A 23452-nucleotide genomic window follows, 5' to 3' on the forward strand; every position below is an offset into this window, starting at 1 on the left:
TAAACCGTACACTGTAGATTGTTCAAATTGTACATTCCAGGGGAACATATACTGATTTTGCTTTACATGCATGTTTTATCTACCCCCTATTCAATCATGTCTCAAATGATACCTACTTTAGAACATCCAGAAAAAATGGTGTTGGAACCACTAAGCTCCGTAAAAACATTTCTCATTTTAACTGATGGATAATATTACTTCTTGACTGTGCATCCAAGGGGGGAACAACAGAACAATGAGCAAGAAAAAGTAAAGAAGAAGTAAGTATATTTACACCAGAACAGTTGCTTTAAGAAAGAAAACTTTAGGAAGGAAGCTGCATAAGGTTAATTAAAAAGAAAAAAGTTAACGCGTATGCTTTAGCTTTGCTCAACACCCCTCCCCAAAAAATCTCAAAACCCACAGAAAGACATGTAATACACTGCAGATTCATAAATAAGCAACATACATGAGGAAAACAGAAAGAGCGAGCAAGCATATGTAACAGGAAGCAATGAATTTACAGAAAGGTGAAGGCAGATTAGCTATCAAGGAACAGTTTTCTACTACTTAAAGCAGGACATTACTGCAGAACAGTAGTCAAGAAGGGGTCACTGTGTCCTGTCACTGAAGACAGAGAGATTAGATATGAAAGGAGTAAGTCACACTGAGAGCATGAACTTGCTAAGAGCATTTTTTCAACCTTAAGTAACGTGGCCGTAAATATACATGGGGCTCAGAGTAAAGACTACTGAACTGTAACCCTTATACTCTACTGACCTGTTTCAGAGTCCTGGGTAAATCACTTGATCTCACCACACTTGTTTTTCCAGCTGTGAAACAGCAGCAACATCTATTATACAGGGACCTGGGGAAAAGTTTCACACTTACATACAACTGCAAGATTTCACAGGACACAACAGTTTGTGCATCTGGAAAGTTTGTTCCTCACCTCCCGTATCAATTTGTCTAACAGTTCATCACATCTCTAGCTACAGTCTTGTTATTATTTTCTCATACAGTTATTTTCTTATACTGCTTTGCAGTAGCTGTGGTTTTAAATGTTAATGTGAAAGAAATTTAACTCTAGAAACTAGAGAATATGTCAACATCCTACTCAACAGATTTGTTTACTTTTTTTTTTTTTTTTTTCAGAAGCCTGTTTACTTGAGTGACAATGTTTTAGTGCATTTTACCCCGTCTAATCCCCCAGAGTTAGAAGTGATGAGCTGCAAATGCCACTTCCCATGTTGGGAAATACTGAATCGTTTACTAAATTCTAGCCTACTAGCTCAAGCTATGCAGAGTCCTTCTGAAGACAATGCACTTCCCCATTTTGTTTATGTCAGTGAGGACATAAACGAAACTGCACAACTAATTGAACAGTTGGCTTCAAAACATTCTGTGGCAATATTCTATCAGCTAGAAAAAAAAGTTGATTCTTACATGTGAGGCTCAGCTCATAGTTCACACAGTGCAGCTTTTCAGTTTTGTAGGGGAATCACTGAAAACAAAGCAGGGACCGTCATTTATCATGCCATTTCTGGAGACCCTTTTTGGTATAAGGCATTTTTCTGTCTACTGAAGCATGAAACACAAACAAACACATAAAGAAGGCAAATGTAATTTTCATTCAATGCTCTCCTTTAGGAGCAAAATGCAGCTGAATGAAAAGTAGAACTTATTTAAACCACTGTACTATCTTCTAGGAGTTCGTTAGTAAATTAGCTCTACTCCAAGAGAAGCAACAAAATGAGACGATGATAATGCCATAGCTTGAGTAGATAGACAGATCTCGGTCCAGAAAACAAATCCTGAAGTGGTAAAACGTATTCTGCTAGAACAGCCTCTATTCAAACAAACCCAGAGGTTCTATTTTATTTGCATGATGGCTGCCATATAGCAGACAAGGAAAAAAGCAGTCCCTGACAACAGAAAAAGAAATGACAATAGTGAAGACTAGATCTAGCAGATAAGTGCAAATTAGGTCATCTTAAAAACTGTCACCTGAAATAAATGGACTACCAAAAAGTTGAGAACTTACCAGTTAAAAAGCTGCTGCTCTCATCAATTCATTTTCCATCCGTCTTTCCTCTACTAGGTACCACCAAAATACAGTTAATTTTTAAATCTAAGAGGATGAAAGAAATCACTTTAGGTTCGGGGTACTCTTTGTCATATTCATTAGAGACCTAAACTGTTTTTATATAGAAAAGAAACATTTTTTTCCACAACACAGCAAGGCAATAATCAGATCCCTTTGCTTCTGGCACCCCCTAAACACTTCTGCAGGTACTTTTAAGTAACTGATTACAGGAATCTTAAATTACTCATTTGCGATGTAAAGTTTAAGAAACAGGAATACGGGGGTGGGGGAGGTTGACAGTCTGTGTAGTGGAAACCACTAATACCAGCTACACTGGTGCCAAATTTCTTTAAAAAGAAATGCCTCAGCTCCACATCCTGCAAAACAACACAACACACTTTGTTAGTATTGCACTGCAAATATATGAAGAGATCCTTGCTATAAATTATGAAGTATTTTTACTTTACACTGCAGTTTACATTTTACTTCTTGGTCATGCTTCGTATTCGCAGAGCGACAATACAGAGAATTTTATTTATGGACAACAATACAGAAACCGTCCTACAATAGGAGAAATAACTGAAATGCTAGCACTGAGTATGAAGGCTTTTTCTGTATTTAATTGATGCCACTTTGACAAACCAAAGGAAAAAAATGCTCAGCATTTTCAACACTCATTCATCTTTTCTGATAGTTGCTAAATTATACCTACACTGGAATGAAAATTCTGAAGCACAGAGGTCTTCCACAAAAAATTAGACTTTGCTGGGGACACAATATAACAACCGGTGCTAAGGGAAGAGAAAAAAAAAACTGTCCCTGGGGGAAAAAAATGAAGGCAAAAAGAAAGAGGATCAAATTACACAGATTCATTGCTACCCTGGAATTGCCTGAACAATTCAGACACAGGTTGCCAGAACTCAAATGCTGTGTGAAACACATACTACTTTGGAATTCAAATAGGTAAAACTGAGCTTAAATAAGGAATGAAAGTCATCATCCCATTTAGTACATGTACAGAAAATCAAGATTATAAAAATCATCACTAGCAATATGTAAATTTATGTAAGCAACAATAGTCATAAAATCTCCTGCTTTTTACTGCTTTTCTGTCAAGTCTCCAGAAATCACCACTTTTCCATGTTACTCTTCATATTTAATAGGTACCAAATGAACCCTGCTTTCTAGTTCATGGATTAAGAAAACGACACCTCCAGACATGTTCTCAAGGGAAAAGGGGAAGAAAATATGTACTTTTGGTCCTAAGTAGCCACGTTTTCTACAAGATAGGAAAAACCTGCCGGGCATTTTGTTTGAAGCTGAAAAAGTTACTTTAGTCAGATCAGAACCTCAAATCATTATTACTAAAAAGTAATAGAGTAAATCAATTACTCTAGTACAAAACCAATTGCAATTAAAACATTGTAGATAGCACTGGTTCCATCTGACGTCTGTATTTTAAAAAGTCTAATTAAACTTTGGTTTTTTATTAAAATGTCTATTTAGAATCTGGGTTGGTTTACATTCCCTTCTCCCAGCACATAGTACAGTAACTCCCAACCAGTTATCAAGCACTATGCTCTATTTATACGCACACAATTTATTTAAAACTAAGACAGTGTCAGGTTCTATCAGGGAAGCCCACTGTTCTTGCAGTCACTAAAGGTGAGGAAGGAAAAGGCAACAGCTGATACTGTACCAGAATGGAAAGCTGCACTGCCAATCAGCTCTGAGATGGTTCCACAATGAGACTCTACAACACCAAACTTTTCTCAAAACCAGCCCTTTTGACACAGGCACACATTTGTGACCAGTAAATCCATGGTGTGTACAGATGGGAGACTCAGAAATGTGCTTCTGTCCAAATATAATCTGTAACAGTCTCTGAGTCTGTTTGCATTTGTCACAATCTTTGCATATACAGGGTCCTACAGTATTTTGTGCCCAAATATTTTTTCACCTTTTTTTTTTGGCAGATTACTCGATATGCATCCCATTAATGTCTGTTGTAGCAAAACAATTGAATCCACACATAGAAAAACTGTATTTAATGTTTATGTTTACATGAAGAATGTAGCAAGAACACAGTATACTACAGTGTTTAGAGACCATCTTTGAATGCTTTCAGCAGCAGGTCAGCTGCCAGCCCAGGAGACAAGACACCACTAAGAACTTTTTCTTCTAAAAGTGGAATCTTATCCTTGACTGCCAAGTGACTCCGGAAATGTTCCAACATATTTTCTTGGATGAGATTCCACATCCACACTTTCTGCTGTTTCCGTCGTTTGGCAAGCAGCTCACCACTCGTGAGCACGAGGTCACGGAATTCTGTCATTTTATCCCACATATCTGAGATACCTTCTCCAGTTTTGGCAGAGATACGCATTACCTGTTGGATTCAGAAGAATTTTTAAAGCCAAATAATTACTGGGCTTAAGGGTTAAATTACTGAATCAAGTAGATTGAGTGAAAATTAGGAAATGTGGAAGGCAAGCTTGATTCAATACACTCACCCAATGCTGCTCCAAGGAGTTTTGTGCCACTCACACTTTTTTCCATAAAGAATAAGAAAAAAAAATAAACTCAAAATTGGGATTCTACCAACTATAAGCAGACCTTGAGATCCACAGTATTTGCGATAAATAGGGTTTGTCCAACTGCTTGTGTAACTAGTGAGAATCATTTTAAATGAGACCCTTAGCTAAAATGTACAGTGTTGCTATTTTACTTAAACATAGATTTAATTATCAATTCAGGCAGACACACTCTGATAGCTACCCTTTTGCACTTAAAATATTCCAGAAAGGAGGTATTGAAACTTCTTTTTGCATATGTTTTCCAGAGTAAGAATTCATTTTACCGAAGTATTTCAGGCATCCAACTTCATCTTTAAAATGGAACTGCCTAAAAAAAACCAAAAACAAGCAAACAAAAAACCCTCTCTTTCTCTTTCTCTCCCCAGCCTAACGGATAAAGTCCTCATCACTGAAACAGAGACAGATTTCTGACAACCTCACTGATCTCAAACAGGTGTTTTGGGTCACATTTATCAGGCTGAACAAATAGGTATCCAGATGTATCAGTTGCCATTAAACAGTGAGGAACTAAACACACAGGCTGCTGAAAAGCAAAGAAACGTATGCCACCTATATGAATGTTAAACAATAAACAATCAATATCTAACAGTGTAAAAAAGCTAAACAACCAAACTAATTTTTTTATAAAAGAGCTCAAGGAGTCTAAAACAGCTAGATGAGACAATAACAGTCCCAACTCATCCAGCACATTTTCTGTGAAAACAACAACAACAAAAAAAAAACACCATCAAGAATACCATAGGGAAGTACACACACCTTTGGTCTCCAAACCTTTGAACGCTTGCGAAGCAGCTTCATAGCACTAACATATTCAGCTTGTATTCTCCGCGCAGGCACAATTAAATCACCATCAGCTTTATTTATAGCTACTAGATCTGCCATCTCAATTATACCCCGTTTGATACCCTGAACAGAACATGGAGAGAAATTATGAATATCCAGAATAATTGACACACTGATTTCATCACTGAAAGCAGGTCAGGAAAGCTTTGTTATTTTCTGATGGCTCCTGCTGGTGGAAGGATAGGCATGCTAGTCACGCAGCAGTAGTACCAGTGGCCTCTGTCATCACCATTTATTACTCTGCTTTGACACTGGGACATTGAATACGGATATCAGAGTTTACACGAGAACCTATTTTATGCATAGAGACTTAAGTTTAAACATGACCAAGTTTACAAAATTAATTATATTGATTTGTTTTCCTCAAAACCACTCCCAGTATCATACGTAACTAATAAACAGGTCACAATAACACTCCCTGATACTACTCAGAGAGTATCAAAATCTTACATCCCAGTAATTCCAAGATCTGGAAAAAAAAAATCAGATCCCGACTATGCAATACGTTGATAAGACATTGAAAAGACTCCAATAGCAACTATGTAATTTACAAAATACTATTGATATGGACTTCTTGCACAGAGACGTACTACTTGGATTTAAATTTCTCCTAGTCCTAGGTAGTATAATTACAAAGAGAAACTAAACAATACCTGTAATTCATCTCCACCTGCAGGTGGCAGCAGTAATATAAACATATCGACCATATCAGCCACAGCAAATTCTGACTGTCCCACACCTGAAAAATTAAACCCAGAGTTCACTGTTTACAGCAATCTTTCACAGTCACATTTATGACAATGCTAATATCAGATCATAGTATTGCACTACCTTTCTGATTTGAATAAAACCCACTAATCACAGAATGGTTTGGGTTGGAATGGACCTTAAAGCCCATCCAGTTCCAACCCCCTGCCATGGGCAGGGACACCTCACACCAGACCAGGTTGCTCAAAGCCTCATCTAACCTGGCCTTGAACACCTCCAGGGATGGGGCATCCACAGCTTCTCTGAGCAACCTATTCCAGTGCCTCACCAGCAATAAACAAACACAACAGGGAACATGCCATTCCAGTGTTTTTACAAAATATAAAGGCCTAGAAATTTGACAGAACAGGCACGCATTTTTACCCAGTGACCGTGCAAGAAAGCATGAGCAAAATCCAAAATGAAAGCAGACAAAGTATGCAGTTAGCGACACACCTGATTTAGGTGTCACAGCAGCATAACTGAAAGAAAACCCTAAGCACATACCTACTGTTTCCACAAGAACAACATCGTAGCCTCCTCCTTCACAGAGCAGAATGGCTTCATTCGTGGTCCTTGTTACACCTCCTAACGTCCCTCTGGTTGGAGATGGTCTGATGTATGCATTCATGTCTCTTGACAACTCAGTCATCCGTGTTTTATCACCCAACAGAGAACCTTAAACATTTACTATTAAATTATTTCAAACGTGCCAAACAGCTAGACTTTGCTTCCCTGCTCCCTGCCCCCACCAAAACGAATGAGAAAAAGGTAGATCTCTTGGAATAAAGAAGTCATAAAACAATATTCCAATAATAGTTGTTCAAGACTTTGCTCTGGACTAGGAAATTCCTGTCTGGCTGGAAAGGCCTGACAAGTGGACCTTACTGCTACCAAATATGAAGAATTTGATCTAGGTCAGAATGGATTCCACACTTCCTGAACAGCTCTTTTTTAAGAGCTATTAATTAATATTTGCTGTTTCTTTCCAAAGAGACAAATCTTTACCTTAAGATTTTGTTGTTGATTTTTGTTTGTTTTTAAGAAAACTTAGATACATTCCTGCCTTCCTATTATTCATACAAACTTTACATCAAATTTATTGAGATCTACATATATAAAGCACATTCAAAAAGACAAAAGATGCTCAATTCATATAACTGGTACGGTCTTGGCACCACATTTTGCTATTCTACTCAGGCGTCTTGAATGTATACATACAAGAATATACTGTTTCTTAACTCTAAGTCCTTGCAGTGCTTAAATTTGTTTTTCAAAATAGTTACTTTGCAGCATCTTCTACGATGGTGTAGATACTGGAAAAAGGAATGATGTTCGCTGACAGCTGCCCATTAGAAAAGGATCAAAATCAAGGTTCTATTATTTACGTCACAGATATCATTAATCAAGCCTGGTCAGCCTAGAATTTCCCTAAAAGTTTGAGAGTGGCACATTACAGCCACACAACTTTGAGGAATCTCAAATTTAAAAAAAATCAGCAGGCCATGCTACAAGTCAGACTAATGGTCAGTGACAATGCAGCAGGAAACCATGACACTGATATAGTCAACAAAAAACTAGAAATTCTTGTAGAGAATTAATGAATATTCTATACTCCAACCTGACAGATACATTTGAATTGCAGCATCTTCTAAATAGTTTTAAATTAGCATTTATGTCCTGCTCAGTGATCAGCACTGTCACTTCCGAAATTTAAGTAGAAATGAAAGCTCTTCTCCTTCATTGACACTGCATTAAGTAAGTTAATAAAATTAGAGAGAAAACAGTGGCTTTGCAAAGTTTCAGACAAAAAAAAATGTTAAACAGCATTCAAACATTGGAAAGGAATAAACTTGACAAAATGAGGGCATTGATACATAATTCTCAATTTCATAATGTGTGGGGAGAAAATATGAAAAAGTGATACAATATCAGTTTTGTAATAATTTCATATGGCCCAAAATTTTCTTCCATTTGCCCCAATGAGACACTCTTACATTTGACAAGGTATTAGAAACCTGCCTGAAACATTAAGTCCTACTTACCACCGCTTGTACTAGAAGAAGGATCTACAGCCAACACCGACACTTTGTGTCCTCTTTCTGTAAGCATTTTCCCAAAGCACTCTATGAAAGTTGATTTCCCAGCACCAGGAGGACCAGACAACCCTAATAATCACATTAGGAATAGAAAAGATCTTGTTAATTAAATAAATTATACATCATGTGAACACTTGATAGTTAAGTTGATAATTCCTATTTTAGCACAAGATCACAAAAAAAGCACTCCAATGAGCAATTGTAATTGACTTGAAACACAACACCATGGTTCACCCAAGACAGCAGTGCTCACTTCACCACCCCTCATCCTACCCATACCATCTGGTTTATCCTTATTTCCTCTCCTCTAAAGAAATTTATCTATGCTAGTTTATATTACAAAGTTTTAAATTGTAATATCCTAAAACTATATTTTTCAGATTTATACAAGAGACACTTTAGGAGTATAAGCCCTTACCCTAAGTGGCTAATATTTCAAAAAATGGTCAATTTACTTCCATTTCAAAGCATATAAAGAAGGATTAGTCTGAAAACCTGCACTAGGTATTTCTCATTCCCATGCCCAAGTTCTTGTTCTTAGTACCTCTGTACACACATGAGGGAGACCGAGTTTACTTACTCCAGCTCTTGGCAAGGGAAGAACATTTTACAATTTCCAAGAGAGCCAGGTTCAACTCTCCTCAGTCAAAAAGTAGGCTGCTTTAAAGTAACACCATAAAACAGGAAGGTACATATTCTTCCTTTCATGGATTAATGAAAGGACTCAGAATGCACTCAAGAAAACACTCACTTCAGGAAAAGAACGTGTCTGCTTAACTACATCCTTCCCTATCTAAGCGTAGATGATAGCTGTAACAATCAGTTAACTACCTAACATTTCATCTTGTTATACATATTAAAAACAAACAAACAGCACAACAACCAATGTCCCCCAACCACTCAAGAAGCTTCAATTATATCTTGATTTTTTTCAGTAACATTTTCCAGCCCAAGCCATAACTCTTCCATACAACAGAAGTGATCTAGGTTGGTTACAAATCACAAGAAACCACTGATGAAAGACTATCGACCACAATGTTTAAAGAATAGCAGTAATAATGAAAGGTGAATGCTGTAATTCTGTCAAAGCAACTACTGGACAGACATAAAAGGACTAACCCACTCTAAAGGCAAGTGGTTTTCCTTGATTTAACTTTTCTTGTTCCCTGCGGTAGGATAATACCTTCTGAAGGAGCACCTGGGCTACTTTCTTTTTCCTAGCTTGAGTTGATTCTACAAGTGTAATGGCTTCAGCTAAACAGGCTCTGTGGCCCTGGATGAGTCCATTGTAAAGTCTGTCTATGAGTCTGTTTTCTCTGTCAGAGAGTCCCTCTGCTTGCTGGTCAGGGACAGCTTGGTGACACAGATCTCTCTTCAAACCCTCTGATGAACACATCCATTTTGTATGATACTGGCGCACTGGCGTGAGAGACTCAATGCACGGGAAATCTGATCTGGAAGTGCAGTGAAAGTTCTTGAAATACATTCTTCTAAAGAGATAACAATGAGGAAACCTCAGCAGTACATAGGGGATCTTCATCTTGCTTGGAATTAAACGCTCCAGAGGTATCAGTTCACTTCTGTTTGCATAGACCCTAAGGAGAGAGAGAGAAAAATATCACTTCCTTCAAAGTACTCTAAGTGCTTTTGCAAGAACACAAATGAAACGTGTATGCAGGTGCTGATATTTTATCTAAACGCAGCATTTTAAATGCAAAAGGTGATTCTCTCTTCCCCTTGAAAAACAGAAAAAGACATTATAGAATGTTCATCAGCATGGCGTCACTTTATTATCACACTGAATCATAACAAATGAAGACGATATTCTTATAAAAATGAAATAAAAACATACTTTCAAATACAGGCTGCAACATCCCACAAAAATCCAGCAACAACCCGGAATCCCCAAAACCTAGGACCCAACCAATCAACCCCCTCCACCCCTGGGCTTAACGAATTCAGCCCCCCTCCTACCTCCGCGGACGCCGGGGGTTCAAACCCGCTGCTGGGGACTGGCTCTGCCCTCGGCAGCCTCTCAGCGCCGCCCGCCGCGCTCGCTGCCGCCGCCGGCTCCCGTGGGCCGGGGCTCGCCTCAGACCGCGGCCCCGCCCCGGGGAAGTGACGGCCTCAGGACGAGACGGAACCGCCGGGCACGGCCCGCGGCCGCTGAGGCAGCGCCGCGCGTGCGCCGCAGCGCCCCGCCTTTCCCGCTCCGCCGCGGCCGTTGTAACCGTTAGGCGGCGTCGCGTGAGGGGCTGTGAGGCGTTAACGGACACGGCCGAGGGGCAGCCAATGCAGGCGGGGCCGGCCCTGCTCCTCACGTCCGCACTGTAGAGGAGGGGGGCCTCGGGTTGCTCCCGGTCTCGTGCTGAGACAGGAACAGGTCCTCTGCCCTGTCAGCATAAGGAAGGATGCAGCAACACCTCCTTTAACTCCCCCTTCTGAAATCTTTAAGATGTCAAATTCAAATCTGTGCACGACCATTTAATAGTCCCCCATTTCATTTCAAACAACGGCAAAGAAATAATCCCCAACCATTTATTAAGTCATACTTTATATTTTTCACCAAGTTAAACAACCATGACTTTTTAAATACCCTCCTTATTTTTTTATTTCTCTAAATGTCCTCCTTATTTATTTTTATTTCTCTAGTCATGTTAGCAGCCTGGTGCTGCATCTGTTTGTGTTAAAACCGATGCATTTATTTTTAATAAACAGAAATGCACACCATCTGCTGCTACCTGAACTGTTGCTAGTACCTCACAAGGATGCTAATGCAATTCTGGAAAGAATACTAGAGGTGTCCACAGTCCTGCGAGAGGGACAGTGCAACTGATGGACTATGAAATGTCATAGATTTTGTTCTTAACTTCCAAACGCACAATTTAACATCATTCGTATTCTTCCAGTCCATATGATGATCATACATGGAGAATTGAACAATCCACACTTTCCTTGTCAGAACTGATGAAACGTGGGGTTTTGCATCCTCATCAGCATGTGATGCAGCAGAAAGAGACAGGAATTCCCATTTCAAAATAGCCTTGCGTAGCCTCTCTCTGTAGCTATGCCTTTGTTCATCAGTTACCATGAATCGCTATCATTTCTTCTTTAAACACACTTTCTAAGGCCATTTCAAGCACTGTTCTTAAACCTAGATAGCACATCACCATTAATAACAGCAACAAAGACATTCCGCTATGGTTTCATCAGAGATTGTTGATCCTACATTTCATTCGACTGTGCGTTTTCATCTTGAATGCTTTCATTGCTGACCTTGTTACAAGGACTAGATGAATGGCAATGCAAAACCGCACGTTTCAGCAGCTCTGAAGGGGGAGAGTGGATTGTTCAGTTCTTGGTGCACCATCATCTTGTGGAACAGAATAGTAGGAATTATATTAAATTGTGCATTCAGCAGTTAAGAAAAAGTGTGCTATTTTATATGGTTCATCAGCTGCATTGCCAAGCTGATATGACCATGAGGAAGTCACGTATGTATTTTTCAGTACTTTTCATACAAGAACCATTGTAAGACACTCACACAATGAGGCTCAACTAAGTAAAAGCATAGTTGTGCGAGTCACCTCCCCCTCCACTCAACTCCAATCTTAAACAAGTAAGTTTCTTTTCTCTAAAGACTATAATTTCCAAATGTCAGACTTGACAGAAAGAATTCCTATTGCATTGTAATGGATATACAGGCATACTTTCAGTATACTGGAATAGAGATTGTGCAGCTTTCCCACAATCATGTGCTTTTCTTGCATCTCTGATTTTATATTACTCTGACCTCATCTAAAATAGGCAAAGGACTTCCTTAGAAGCTGTACCATATCCTGAGTCTCCTCGATCTGCATCCTGTCCTACTATAGTGTTTTCATGTTTTCCTTATTGTCACATACAGTAAGAGACCAAACATGCATCTTTTTGGTCTTTACTACACCCAACCCACTGAATTTTGGTCAGCTTAACTGGCTTTCTGCATTCTCACTTCCAACACAAGGAGTTCTGCGGGCTCATGTGTTCCTTTACCCAGTTGTTATTAATTCACACAACATCCTGGCTGAGGTATTCAGGAGAGTCCTTCAGTAGCTTTCAAAGTCACTCAGCCTCATGCTTGCTTCCCTCGTATTTTCTATTTGTTTTTATTTCAAATGCAAGTCGTCTTTCTATTGTGTTCCCCCTGCTTCTTTTCCCCAGAGATGTTAGAAGAATAAAAATGTGTATCCCCTAGTTATCATCACAGTCTGCAACTGATCCGGTCTTAACCTCCTTATTGTAAATCTACCCCAGATGTTTAAGAAAACAGTACTGCTAGTTACTTGTGAAACGGCAGTCTTCATTCTGAGCCAAGTGTTATAAAATATTGCACCATGGAGCAGGGGTGTGTGAGGATACACTAGTCTTTGTGCAGATCTTTTGAACAAAGTGTTCAGTTGAATCACAATCGTTATAATAGAAAAATAGACTTCTGTAACTTCTCACAAGACAAACAGTATTATCATTAACATCTTTGCCATCCGTTAGTGCTTCCTTTCTCTGGCAGCACTCCAGTTTCCACTGCTCTGCTCATCTCCTTAAGAAGTTCTGAAGCAATCCTTGTGCACATTATTATTATAACTACATTATTTAATCCATTCATAGATACAGATACAAGCAGTGTGTTGCAAAAGTACAAAAGTAAGATTCTCTACTATCTAAATGAAAAATATTAAAAGGAAATTACAACAGGACAAATAACTGATGAAATCAAATGAACAGCACCAGCTTGAAACTCACTGGCTTTTTCCCAAATATGTAAAGATGTAATTTTTCTGTATCTAGGAACTACCTCTATTGGCCCTTCCGTCTGTATGTTAAAAGGTCTGGCATGACTACACGTTACTGGTTATGGTTCCAGAATTATGAAATGCACGTCACTTACAAAAAGCAATGACAATTTCTTAAAGACGTGGTTTTATTTCATTACTTCATTCTCCCCCTGTGAGGATGGCGTGGTATTTAAGGCTCTACCATACCCCCAAAATGCTTTCTCCACTATGCCTTATTGCTAAAGAACTTCTCATTCAGGAATACAAATTCAGTGGCAATTCCTATGCTGACTACTCACATTGCACTTGCAGTATAGCACTGGGTCTTTTTTTACTCTCACTCACTCACTCCAATATTTCTCCATTCTGCCTCTAAATACTCCACCCTCATACTTGCAAATGCATGCTTTTGGCTAGTATGATTACAACCAGACTAGTGGTTTTATTGCTATGATAAGTTCAAGAAACAGTCATACTCCTTAGACTACATTAAAAATTTTGGCTGACATAATGTAGATCCAAACTCAGGACCCAAACTCTGTCAGGCTCCCTCCTGCAAACACTACATGCCTGTCCCCCAGCTCCCAGGAACCAGCAATGCAGCACTTCCCCTTTCGTGGCTGAGAGCTGACACGTTGCATCCCAGAGCACAGGAGAAATGAGGGGTTCTCTTCCATTGCAACCTGCTACTGCCAACCAGAGCAATAAGCAAGTGTTTATTTGTGGTGTGGATTAAATCCTGCCTGCATGTCATGCTTAGGCAAATTACAGAATAACTACAGTCCCTGCTACAGTACCAACTGAAACTACAGTGGTGACTGAATGAGCACTTGTCCTTTATTTCAGAGGACACCCCTACAATTCACTTGAGTTCTCACACAGAGAAAAATCTGAATCAATCCGAGCTTTGCAGAGCAACACTAAGCAAGGTACCTGCTGATTACAGCCTTATTTTCAGTAAAGAGCAGTAGCCTTTAAATAAGAACAGTCTCAGAACTTCTAACAAAAAAAATCCTTCCCCATCATTTTAAAGATAACTGGACACCTGAAAAAAAGCAATGGAAGCATATTCACATCTGAATGTTTACCTGTTTAAATGTATCATGACCTCAGGACTCGGGTTTTACGTTCATGACTCAGGCAAGGAAACAGCATAAAAGAAGTGAATTTCCCCAAAGGCTCATTAACAGCTATACAAGCAGGTGTTTGCTGTGTAGGGGCACTTGAAGGTTTTAGGACAGAGCAGTAAGTCGTCTCTCTGGCTAGGTCTGGAGACAAAAGCCTTACCCCAGCTTTCCTGGTTCAGCAGCCTACAAATAGGGGATGACTCCAACTGTTGTACAGATTCATTGTACCCATGCTGGTGAGGAGCTGTAAGGTTGCCAGAGCTGTTAGAGCTGCCTGGTGAACTTGGGAAAAAGAAATTTGCTCTCCGAACTGTGGCTGAGACCTATGAGAGTATCTGAAGAAAGAGGAGGAAAAAAGCATCTTAAACCACTATGGTTTATATTTGTATAACATTTTTATAAGCAAGGGAGCTGAAGTTTATTCACAGAACTTTACAACAGTGACTTCAACATTTTCTTTTTGGTATAAACTGAGCAATGACTGCACATTAGTGAGAAATGACATCAATCACTACTGGAAAACTTTCTACCATTTCTGCAGAAGTTTTTCAACAGTTCATGATGAACTGCCTGGTCTAAAATGACATGTGAAAGGGACAGATAAAAAAAAGTTTATCTTCTAAAAGCAATTATGTTTTCTGTGAATTTATTTGTAAATAACTATATGGACAAGAAAACTATGCTAATTCATACAGACTAATGGCTTCAAAGGCAAATTAAATAATGTTCTCCAAGACTTATTTGTTGTTAAAATTATAAGCCTGCAAGGACATGTCACTTGTCAGTAAAATACTATTTTTTTCTTTCAATTAATAATGTATTTAAAAATTTGGCTTAAAGAATGGTTTCCTCCATAGCCATCTATGGCTCATGACAAAAATATTTCTCATGTAGTCCATTATTGCACAGCTGAAAAGGAAATCATTAATTGCCTCCTCCTGATTACTTTTATTACAGCAATGAAACCATAGCAAGCATATTAGTAAACATAAGAAAGGATAATACGATCTGACACTTGAATTTGACAAGATATCATAATTCCCAGCTACTTTGTGCCTAAAGAAATGACTGATTGGCTGCAGTTCCTAAGTTCTTTCAAACTTGACCAAGATGGAAACAAAGGACTGACACTTGCAAGTGAAATACAACCTCCTGCCTCCCTCCCCTGCCATCCCAATGTGTAAAACATTTATTAGCTTTGTATGAAATTAGCACAATCTTATACAGCAAGAAGAAAAACCTTAGTTCACAAAGTAAAGCATACATTAGGGCAAAGAATGAATGATGAATGCATAACAGTTTACAACTTTGAACAACAATGTTAAACAGCATTAAGAGTAAAGATGAAGTCTTTCATGCATTCAAATGTTTTTTCCCTGCATCTCTAACAGCATAAGTGCTCAGAGATCTTTGTTTCAACATCCCTGTGCTGAATGGTTCACAAGCAGGTGAAAAAGACAATTGGTGGAAGTGAGATAGTGGGCAGGAGTGACCACAGGAACATAACAATAGCAGCAAAACATATCAAGACACATTTTCAGTTCCAGGATGACACTTACAGCCAAGATGAAGAGGAAGACCACGCCCATGATAAATGTGATAATTGGCATTCAAGACTGAGATATTGGAAAACCTAAATATTTCCAATTCAGACCAACCCCCCGATATAAACAGAGAAGCCTGTTTCCTGCAGTCAACGTAAGCATCTTAAACATGAGGCTATCATTTATCATGCGGGAAGTTGTTTTTCTCATATGCATCTATGTGCCTGCATGCTGCACTTGCATGCTTCATCTCCAACATGCCCACAAAAGCAAGACTTCAGTCTTCTTACAATGCAAAATTATTTAGAGATTTAAATGTCCAATTTTCCAGGCAGCTGTAGCAGATGGAAGAGAACAACAAAGAGGAAAGATTCTGCTAAGATTCAATATTACATGATCAAACCAGCCAAAAGGGTTGCAGTACAACATTGTAAGAGGCTGGCAAACTAACTTAGCAATAGCTTTTTAAAAATCATTTTGGATCATATTGTGCATTGTTGCCTTATGCCACAAAATAAACACCTTTATGCCAGTACATCTGTATTTACAAAATTTATGCTAATGCTACAAAATATTGTACCCTAGAATTAAAATGAAAGAAAGATGTCTTATTGTAAAAACAAAAAGGCAAGCAAGAAAAGGGAAACCCCAAAATAAAAGTTAAAATCATAACAGACGCAGCTGCACAGGGAAGATTAGCATACAAAATATGGAAAGCAGTAAAATATTTGTATCTAGCACCAGCTAATAGGGGTCTAAAAGGGACTGCAGGAATTTTTCTGTCCAAAATTTATTATTTTTATCTAGTTACTTTACAAATTAGGCCCACGTTTAGAGAAGAACTGCATCTTCCAACAGTAACCCTATCTCGATCCATCATTGTACTCTGATTCCAATCAAGATGTCTCACCAGCACTTTTTTCCTTCCCTCTCATTAGCAGTTAAGTATTAATTTGTTCTCTGAAAACTAGCATTTCTATCTTTCGCGTATAAAGGTAAAAAAGAGAAATAATTTGGGTGTCTCACCTTCAAGATCACTTACTACTTCTGGCCAGGAGGGGAAGCTAGTGCTATGTATTTTTGTCACACAGCTTGGACATATTCTGAATACAAAGGAATTTATTATTACCTCATCATTACAATCATAAATCTATCCTATTCAGCTACAGCAGTGTTCTAACAACCTGAGGAACTTAAACACATTCAACATTTATGTGGAGTACATTCAGTGGGATTCAGAATGTAACATACTGAAGTCACACCTCTGCCATTATGAGTTCCCACCTTGGTTTTATTTTGAAGGGTTACTGACATAAGACCAGTGGAAAGTGGCTGTAACCCTATTTGGGAGTCCTTTACAGTGAGCTTTGGACTTTCCAGCAGAATTGCTGTTGGCCTCTCCTCGATTGCTGCAGTAAGTTAGGGATGTCCCTACAATATACACTGTATGTGGGAATGTCATCTTATTTCCTACAAAAGACAAACAAAATACAAAGCATAATTTTAACCAGTGGCTCTGTTTCTGTCTTAAGAGACTTATTCAGAAAATCAGTGTGGAGAAGAAACTGGAAACTTCATATAAGTGGTATGAAGACTTGTCCTATAGCACAAGTCATTATTCGAAGACTGTGCGTTTTACTGTTGAGAATGAAACAGAAAACTGCAGCATTCACCTCAGATTATTTGTGGTCATCAGCACCCTTCATCATTTTGAGATCAGATTCAACTGTACTTATTTTGTAATTTTAGAAGCAAAGGAAGTACAGACTGAATGACTGAAACTTTTCCTTCTGAACAAATATTCTGTTTCAGCATATCAGTTTTAAACAGAAATAGCTATTTTGTTGATTAAAGCACAGTGAGAAAGGGCATCTAATATTGCCGTGGAAAGAAAACAGTAGTCAGACGTCAAAAGCTGTACCTAATTCTTTCCAGACTTTCTAGCTTTGTATCTATTTGTCCCTAGTTTGATGTAGTTTCAGACTTTCTGCCCGCTTTGGAAAGGCCAGCAGCTCTACCAGCTCCCAGGAGTGCTCCAACTCTCAACTCTGTCCAGCCAGGCCGGATTCAAATCTTCAGGAGATGAAACATTCAAAGATGAATGCAGGAATACACAAAGAAAATGCTGTTTTACATATATACATACCATTCTTTGTCCTTGTTTGCTGCTTTTTTTCCAGGAGAATATATTCCTAGTGTTATCTTCTCATGTAACAAGACTGATACTAGAACACAGTAAACAGATGCCAAATACTTCAGTTAGGACAACAGTCACCACTAGTCGAGGTCTGACAGAACGCCTTATGTGCCAATTAGATATTAAAAATTTACCTTATATGACAAACAAGCAAAAAAATGAAGCGTTGCATTAAAAGTATTCAAGGTCTCCTTCACTGAAGTGTCTCTCCCCACCACCATTCTGCTGACTTTGTGTGCCTACTTTAAAAAAAGACTGAATGGGTGGGGACTCTGCATTAGAGCAGCAGGGTTATGAGGAGAATGAGATGTTTCTTGAAGGGTAAAGGAAGATATCTTGATTTTATCTTTAAATAAGCTTCTCATATTTTCTGCCAAATCTTGGACTATAAAGATTTTTTTTCTTACAGTGCAACTGCTTAAAGAAAAAACATAATAATAATAATTAAAACAATCAGAGTTCAAATCGAAGCTCTCAGCTCTTTAACCACATCTTCAAGAATGACATTTCACCTCTTCTGCACTACTGTTCAACTGAAGGAAAAGTAAGTCATTCAAAGCCTCACTTGTTTTAACTGGTGTTCTGGAAAACAGCATTTTGTGAGTTAAAGGCTCACGATCTGTCCATCCAATCGTGCAAAGCCTAAAAATTCTGCTGTCATCTCCGTAGAGTGAACCCATTCTTAGAACTAAGCTTATGACAAGAATAAAAATTGCATCAACAATCTGTTTTAATGACACTGTATCATTTCCAATTACAAAAGTAACATTTCTCTAAAGTCATTAGTGCCCTGCCATTATAGCTGTCACCACTTCTCCAGTCTCGCTGCTCTGAGAGCAAAGACTCCCCGTAGGTTCCTGCTTGGAATATTGATAAGCCTCAGGAAGAGCTCTTCTCCAGATGGTCTCCTATCAGGCATTCATACTCCAGCCGTTCCTACTGAGGGTTAAATGCTATTAGCAGAACACACTCTCCAGCAGAAAGTGAGGCTTGTCACTAGGATGAGCTGTGCAAACGACTACATCTGTTAACTGTAGCACAATTTCACTTTAACTTCATAGGCGTGTGGAACAAGGAGCAGAAGGGGAAAATATTTTTGCCTGTTTTATGTTAAATCAATCTGTCTCAGTAAGCATGAAAATATGCTCAAGTGACTAAGGGACCACTTCCTCAACATTGACATCTCCGACAGAATTCAGTTCTTAAACATTCAGACCAGGCCCTCCCTAAACATTCAGTCACAGCACAGAGCAGGAAAGCATCCAAGAAAACATCAAGGACACCTGTGCTATTCCCAACGGGCATTTTTTAAGGTCCCCTCCAACACAAACCATTGTATGATTCCGTGATTCCCAGGTATGAAGCTACCTGTCTCAGTACCTCAGGGGCTTTGAGACTCTGCTAAGTAGAAGAAAAGCTGGCCTTCACGCCTATCTTTTCTGGTCTTTGTTACTACTATAAATAAAATAAAATAAAATAAAATAAAGGTGCTTGTCTCCCTTTTCCCCATCTTATTTCTACTTTTAACATCAGAAATTGTCCTTTTTTTCCCCCTAGAAATCTATATGGCAGATGACATCTTATCTTTACACCACAGGAAGTAGAGAAGCCAGCAAAAATTCGCTAGTCAAAGCCCTGACTCTGCAGGACAGAGACATTCCAGTATGCTACACAAAACTAGCCGTGTAGACCACAAAGGTACTTATGTTTAAACAGTTAAATCTGGTTTGGTTTTGTTACTGTAGTATTACGTGTCAAGACAGGTGGTAGACCAAGTTCCTTAACCTTAAAATAGAGTGTCTCCAGTCTCTTCAGTTCAGAGGCAGACCCCACCAACCAGAACCTTCAAAGATTTCCAACTAAGCAAGTACAATCCTCATTTGATATTCTTCAGCAAGCAGAACTATATCTAGAGAAATATATAAATATAAAAATCAAACCTCCTTTATTTGTCATAGATCCATTCCTCTGACCTTTTCAGCTAACTTTATATCATATTTATTTACAGTTATATTTTAGAATAAAACATTTAATAAATAATGTCAGTAATACAGTAAGCATTCTGAGTTCTGATGGGCAATGTCCTAACTGGATTCTCCCACCATGCACACAAATACTCCTGGATTACTTAAATGATGACTACAGTGTCTCAGAAGCTCAGACAACAGGGCAGCATGTATTTTAGTGAAGGTTATTTCTGAAAAGTTTATGGTTTGTCTTTCTGGATGAAGGCTACAAATACAGACCTAATGTTAGTTATCTAACTACATGCTTTCATAATTCATGGATTGTAATCTGCAAAGACCAAGTTTTAATGTCTAACCTGCAAAAGAAATTTGTTACTCTTTTTTGTTCTTGATGATTTATGAAAAAAGGTGAAAGCACATGCACTTTCCATTGAAATAAAAGGGGGAAAAAACTTTTGCCTCCTTCCTTCACTTTAACATAACTGTTGAATGTGTTTTTTGTTGTTTTGTTTTTAATTAATATTAAAGAATGACCCTCAGATGCTGGTTGGATAAATATTTTAACACTTACTTGAGAAAGAACAGTAAATTCTTACCAAAAAACTTGACTTGTTTTAGCTGAAAAAGGCATCAGAGAAACAGAATCAAAAAAAAGAAAAGGTAAGAACAAAAAAGTTTCATCCAAAGGATCTATCCTTGCCAATTAGCTTAATTAACCTTTTCTAAAGACTAAATCTGGATATTCCTCACATTCAATGTCCAGAATATACAAAATTTAGTATTTTGACCCAATTATGAGTGTAAGAATCCAGGAATTAGGCCAAATTCCCCACCCCACCGCTCCCCCATTGCTTATTCTCACGCGAGTATTAGCCTTTTGTCAAGATTCACAGGCAAATAGGATTGAACCTTGCTGTATTGCTAGCAAGGTGACATTCACTATAGGTAAGTGCAAGATATAACTTTTTTTTTTTTTTTAACCCCCATAAAACAAAACTATTTGGCTAAGCACTCATCCTTCTAAAAAGGCTTGAAAACCACAGACTGGAAATGATGTTGCAAAATGCAGTCCCAAAATCTATGAAGAGAAGTGCTACAAGGCAGAAATGAAGTAATTACTTTACTTTACTCAGCTCTCCAGTCGATAGCTTTGAAGTATTGGTGAGATCTCAACCAGACTATAACGCTGTTTCAGGCACCTTACTAGAAGGGAGGTAAGCAAACTGGAATCCAGAGGAAAAAACTTCATCAAGTGCCTTTAAAAACAGAAAAAAAAAAAGAATGCATTTTAAAAATTAGTTTTTTTTGAAAAAAGGAGAAATGGAAAAGTAGGGCAAGGGGCAGGAATGTACGTATCTTCATAGGCATCATCAAGATGTCAGTGAATGACTTGCTGCATCACCAACAAAGGCAGACTAAGAAGGAATCAGGTTCATTTGTTGAAAGGCAGATTTAAACCAAAAGTAGAACAAACTTTCTAACTACAAAGATGATAAAGAACTAGAAAAAGATACATAGGGAGACTGCAAAATATCTTCCATTTGATTTTTATCCAATCCCTATACTCAGTCCTTCCGTCTATACCATATACCGCCTGAAAGAGCACATGACGCAGCCAACCCACCACTTGACTGGGATTTACTGCACTTCTCCATATGCATAACATGTACAAGGCTCAAAAACTTGTTACATAACGGCATTCATGAAAACTGCTGTCAACTGTTCATGCACCAAAAAGTCGCATTTTCCACCTGCAGCCTCTTGACAGTATCCGAAGAGCACACTTGCAAAAATAGGGCAACTAGCAGAGGGCTGACACTATTCCCAACAATTCACCCTGCCCATCCATTGCTGCTTTTGCTTCCTTCTCCCTCACGAGCATTTCTCAAACCCAGATCAGAAAGCTGGCACAGGTTGGGTCCTACCAGCAACAAGAGCCCCCTGCTGTACCATCCTGAACAAATGGGTACATGGACAAAAGCATACCAGCACTCTTGCAACAGGAAAGATGAAGAGACCCAACTTACCTCTGAGAGCTTGCTCTTGAAATGCTTCTCAGGAAAACAAGCAGCAGCAGGACTGCTGACGTGCTGGAAGGCCAGAGCCTGAACAACCATTTTCTTGGAGGCAAAGCAAACGACCTACAGAGTTCTTGAGCTCCCTTTCTGCATTACATTTCCAAAGCACTGTTTTTGCTGTTGCTATTGTTTTTTTAATGTTTTCCCCTTGCCTCATAGCCCTCAGACTTTTAGATCAATCTGTTTAGAGGAAGCAATTCATACTTTCTCTGAAGAACACAACATCTGTTCCGCTGTGAGATCTCCCCCTGTTGCTGGGTCAGCTTGAGCCAGAAGGAAACCACATGTAGCAAGTCCATCCAGATTTTTCCCTTTCCTCCAGTATGCTCCTCAGAGGCAGAATTAGTTTAGAAGATGGGGTGGAAAGAATTGAAGCAGATCTCTGTACTTTTTTTTCCTCCTTTCTCTTTTTAAATATCAGGACTATGATCTCTCATTTCCTTTCATCTCTTTATTCAACTTTCCAGACAAAAATAGAATGAGATCGTCACTTAAGCACATTTGATGAGACAAAAAAAGTATTGTGCACCCCAAGCTTGGTTCTGTCATTAACATTGTGTATTTCCAACATTGTACCACATGATTATCACTGAAAGGTGCTATATGTAAAGAGAACAACCACCTATAGTGTGAAATAACTTCTGTATTGCAGGAAGAATTGGACCCTACAACATGGCTATGCCAGTTGGTAGCTAATTTACTGGGTACTAAACAGATAGGATTGAGCTCCATTTTTCAGGTACAGCAATTTTTAGGTACACCTCTATTTTGATATTCAGGGAAAATGCATGCGCAACTCCCAACAGATACTGCTAGAGAACAGCAACAAGCACAGTTGGCTCCTACAAACACACAGACCCATTTGTTTGGTTGTTATCCTCAAATCGGCGCTCCTATGAAAAGTGACTTTAAAAGGAGTGCAAACAAATTTGGTGCACAACAAACCCATGCTGAGCAAAGTAAATCACTGCTCTCTGTTCCTACCTTTGCCTTGAAAATAACGTCTTATAAGGTTTGCCTTCCATAAGGAAGGTAATTTAAAATGTAATTCCAAATGCACTATTTTTACTTCAGTAGCAAACCAGCAATTCCAGGTTAAATTTGTCAGACTTGCAGTCTGGAAGTTCTGCTTCCCATAAGCAATAAAGAGAATACTTTTTTTATTTAATATACATATATAAATAAAACTGTTGTTTTTCCAGGTACATGCTAAATGCCTTCTTACAGTACCTCATGTAATTTTTACTCTACTTTTATTAACCAGCCCTTTTACTATGCTCTCAGCAACTCCATAAGAACTTGGAGGTGCAAAGACTTCAGAAGGAGGGAGCAGGCTACATGGAACGAGGCAGGAACTTCACAAAGCACATTCTG

General features: G+C 38.6%; 1 protein-coding gene and 1 long non-coding RNA gene across 4 annotated transcripts; both read right to left on the minus strand.

Moving 5' to 3' along the window:
- Positions 1-4098: 4098 nt before the first annotated feature.
- Positions 4099-10506, minus strand: MMAA (metabolism of cobalamin associated A). 2 transcript variants are annotated; one of them, XM_040554598.1, is made up of 7 exons: positions 10351-10506; positions 9471-9946; positions 8298-8420; positions 6760-6930; positions 6159-6244; positions 5419-5568; positions 4099-4454 (listed from the first exon to the last, which is right to left on the minus strand). In XM_040554598.1, exons 2-7 carry the CDS (start codon positions 9889-9891, stop codon positions 4167-4169), a joined length of 1239 nt encoding a protein of 412 aa, XP_040410532.1. In that variant the 5' UTR covers positions 9892-9946; positions 10351-10506; the 3' UTR covers positions 4099-4166. The 2 variants fall into 2 exon arrangements, with proteins under 2 accessions (XP_040410532.1, XP_040410531.1); XM_040554597.1 differs by having other exon boundaries at positions 10326-10506.
- A 58-nt stretch (positions 10507-10564) lies between these two features.
- On the minus strand, positions 10565-23452 carry LOC121068992. Of its 2 annotated transcripts, XR_005819182.1 has the most exons (4): positions 22028-23452; positions 21125-21256; positions 17983-18061; positions 10565-17306 (listed from the first exon to the last, which is right to left on the minus strand). It is a non-coding gene; the product is annotated as an uncharacterized LOC121068992 (long non-coding RNA). The 2 variants fall into 2 exon arrangements; XR_005819181.1 differs by having other exon boundaries at positions 10565-18061.

The sequence above is a fragment of the Cygnus olor genome, chromosome 4, assembly GCF_009769625.2.
Source record: "Cygnus olor isolate bCygOlo1 chromosome 4, bCygOlo1.pri.v2, whole genome shotgun sequence".
NCBI lineage: Eukaryota > Metazoa > Chordata > Aves > Anseriformes > Anatidae > Cygnus > Cygnus olor.

Coding starts and splice junctions, on each gene's coding strand:
- MMAA (XM_040554598.1), bottom strand. CDS start 9,891: ATGAAGATCCCCTATGTACTGCTGAGGTTTCCTCATTGTTATCTCTTT. Junction 6,931..8,297: donor TTCTTCTAGTACAAGCGGTG/GTAAGTAGGACT, acceptor TAAATGTTTAAG/GTTCTCTGTTGGGTGATAAA. Junction 4,455..5,418: donor CAAAGGTTTGGAGACCAAAG/GTGTGTGTACTT, acceptor TGAATCCAACAG/GTAATGCGTATCTCTGCCAA.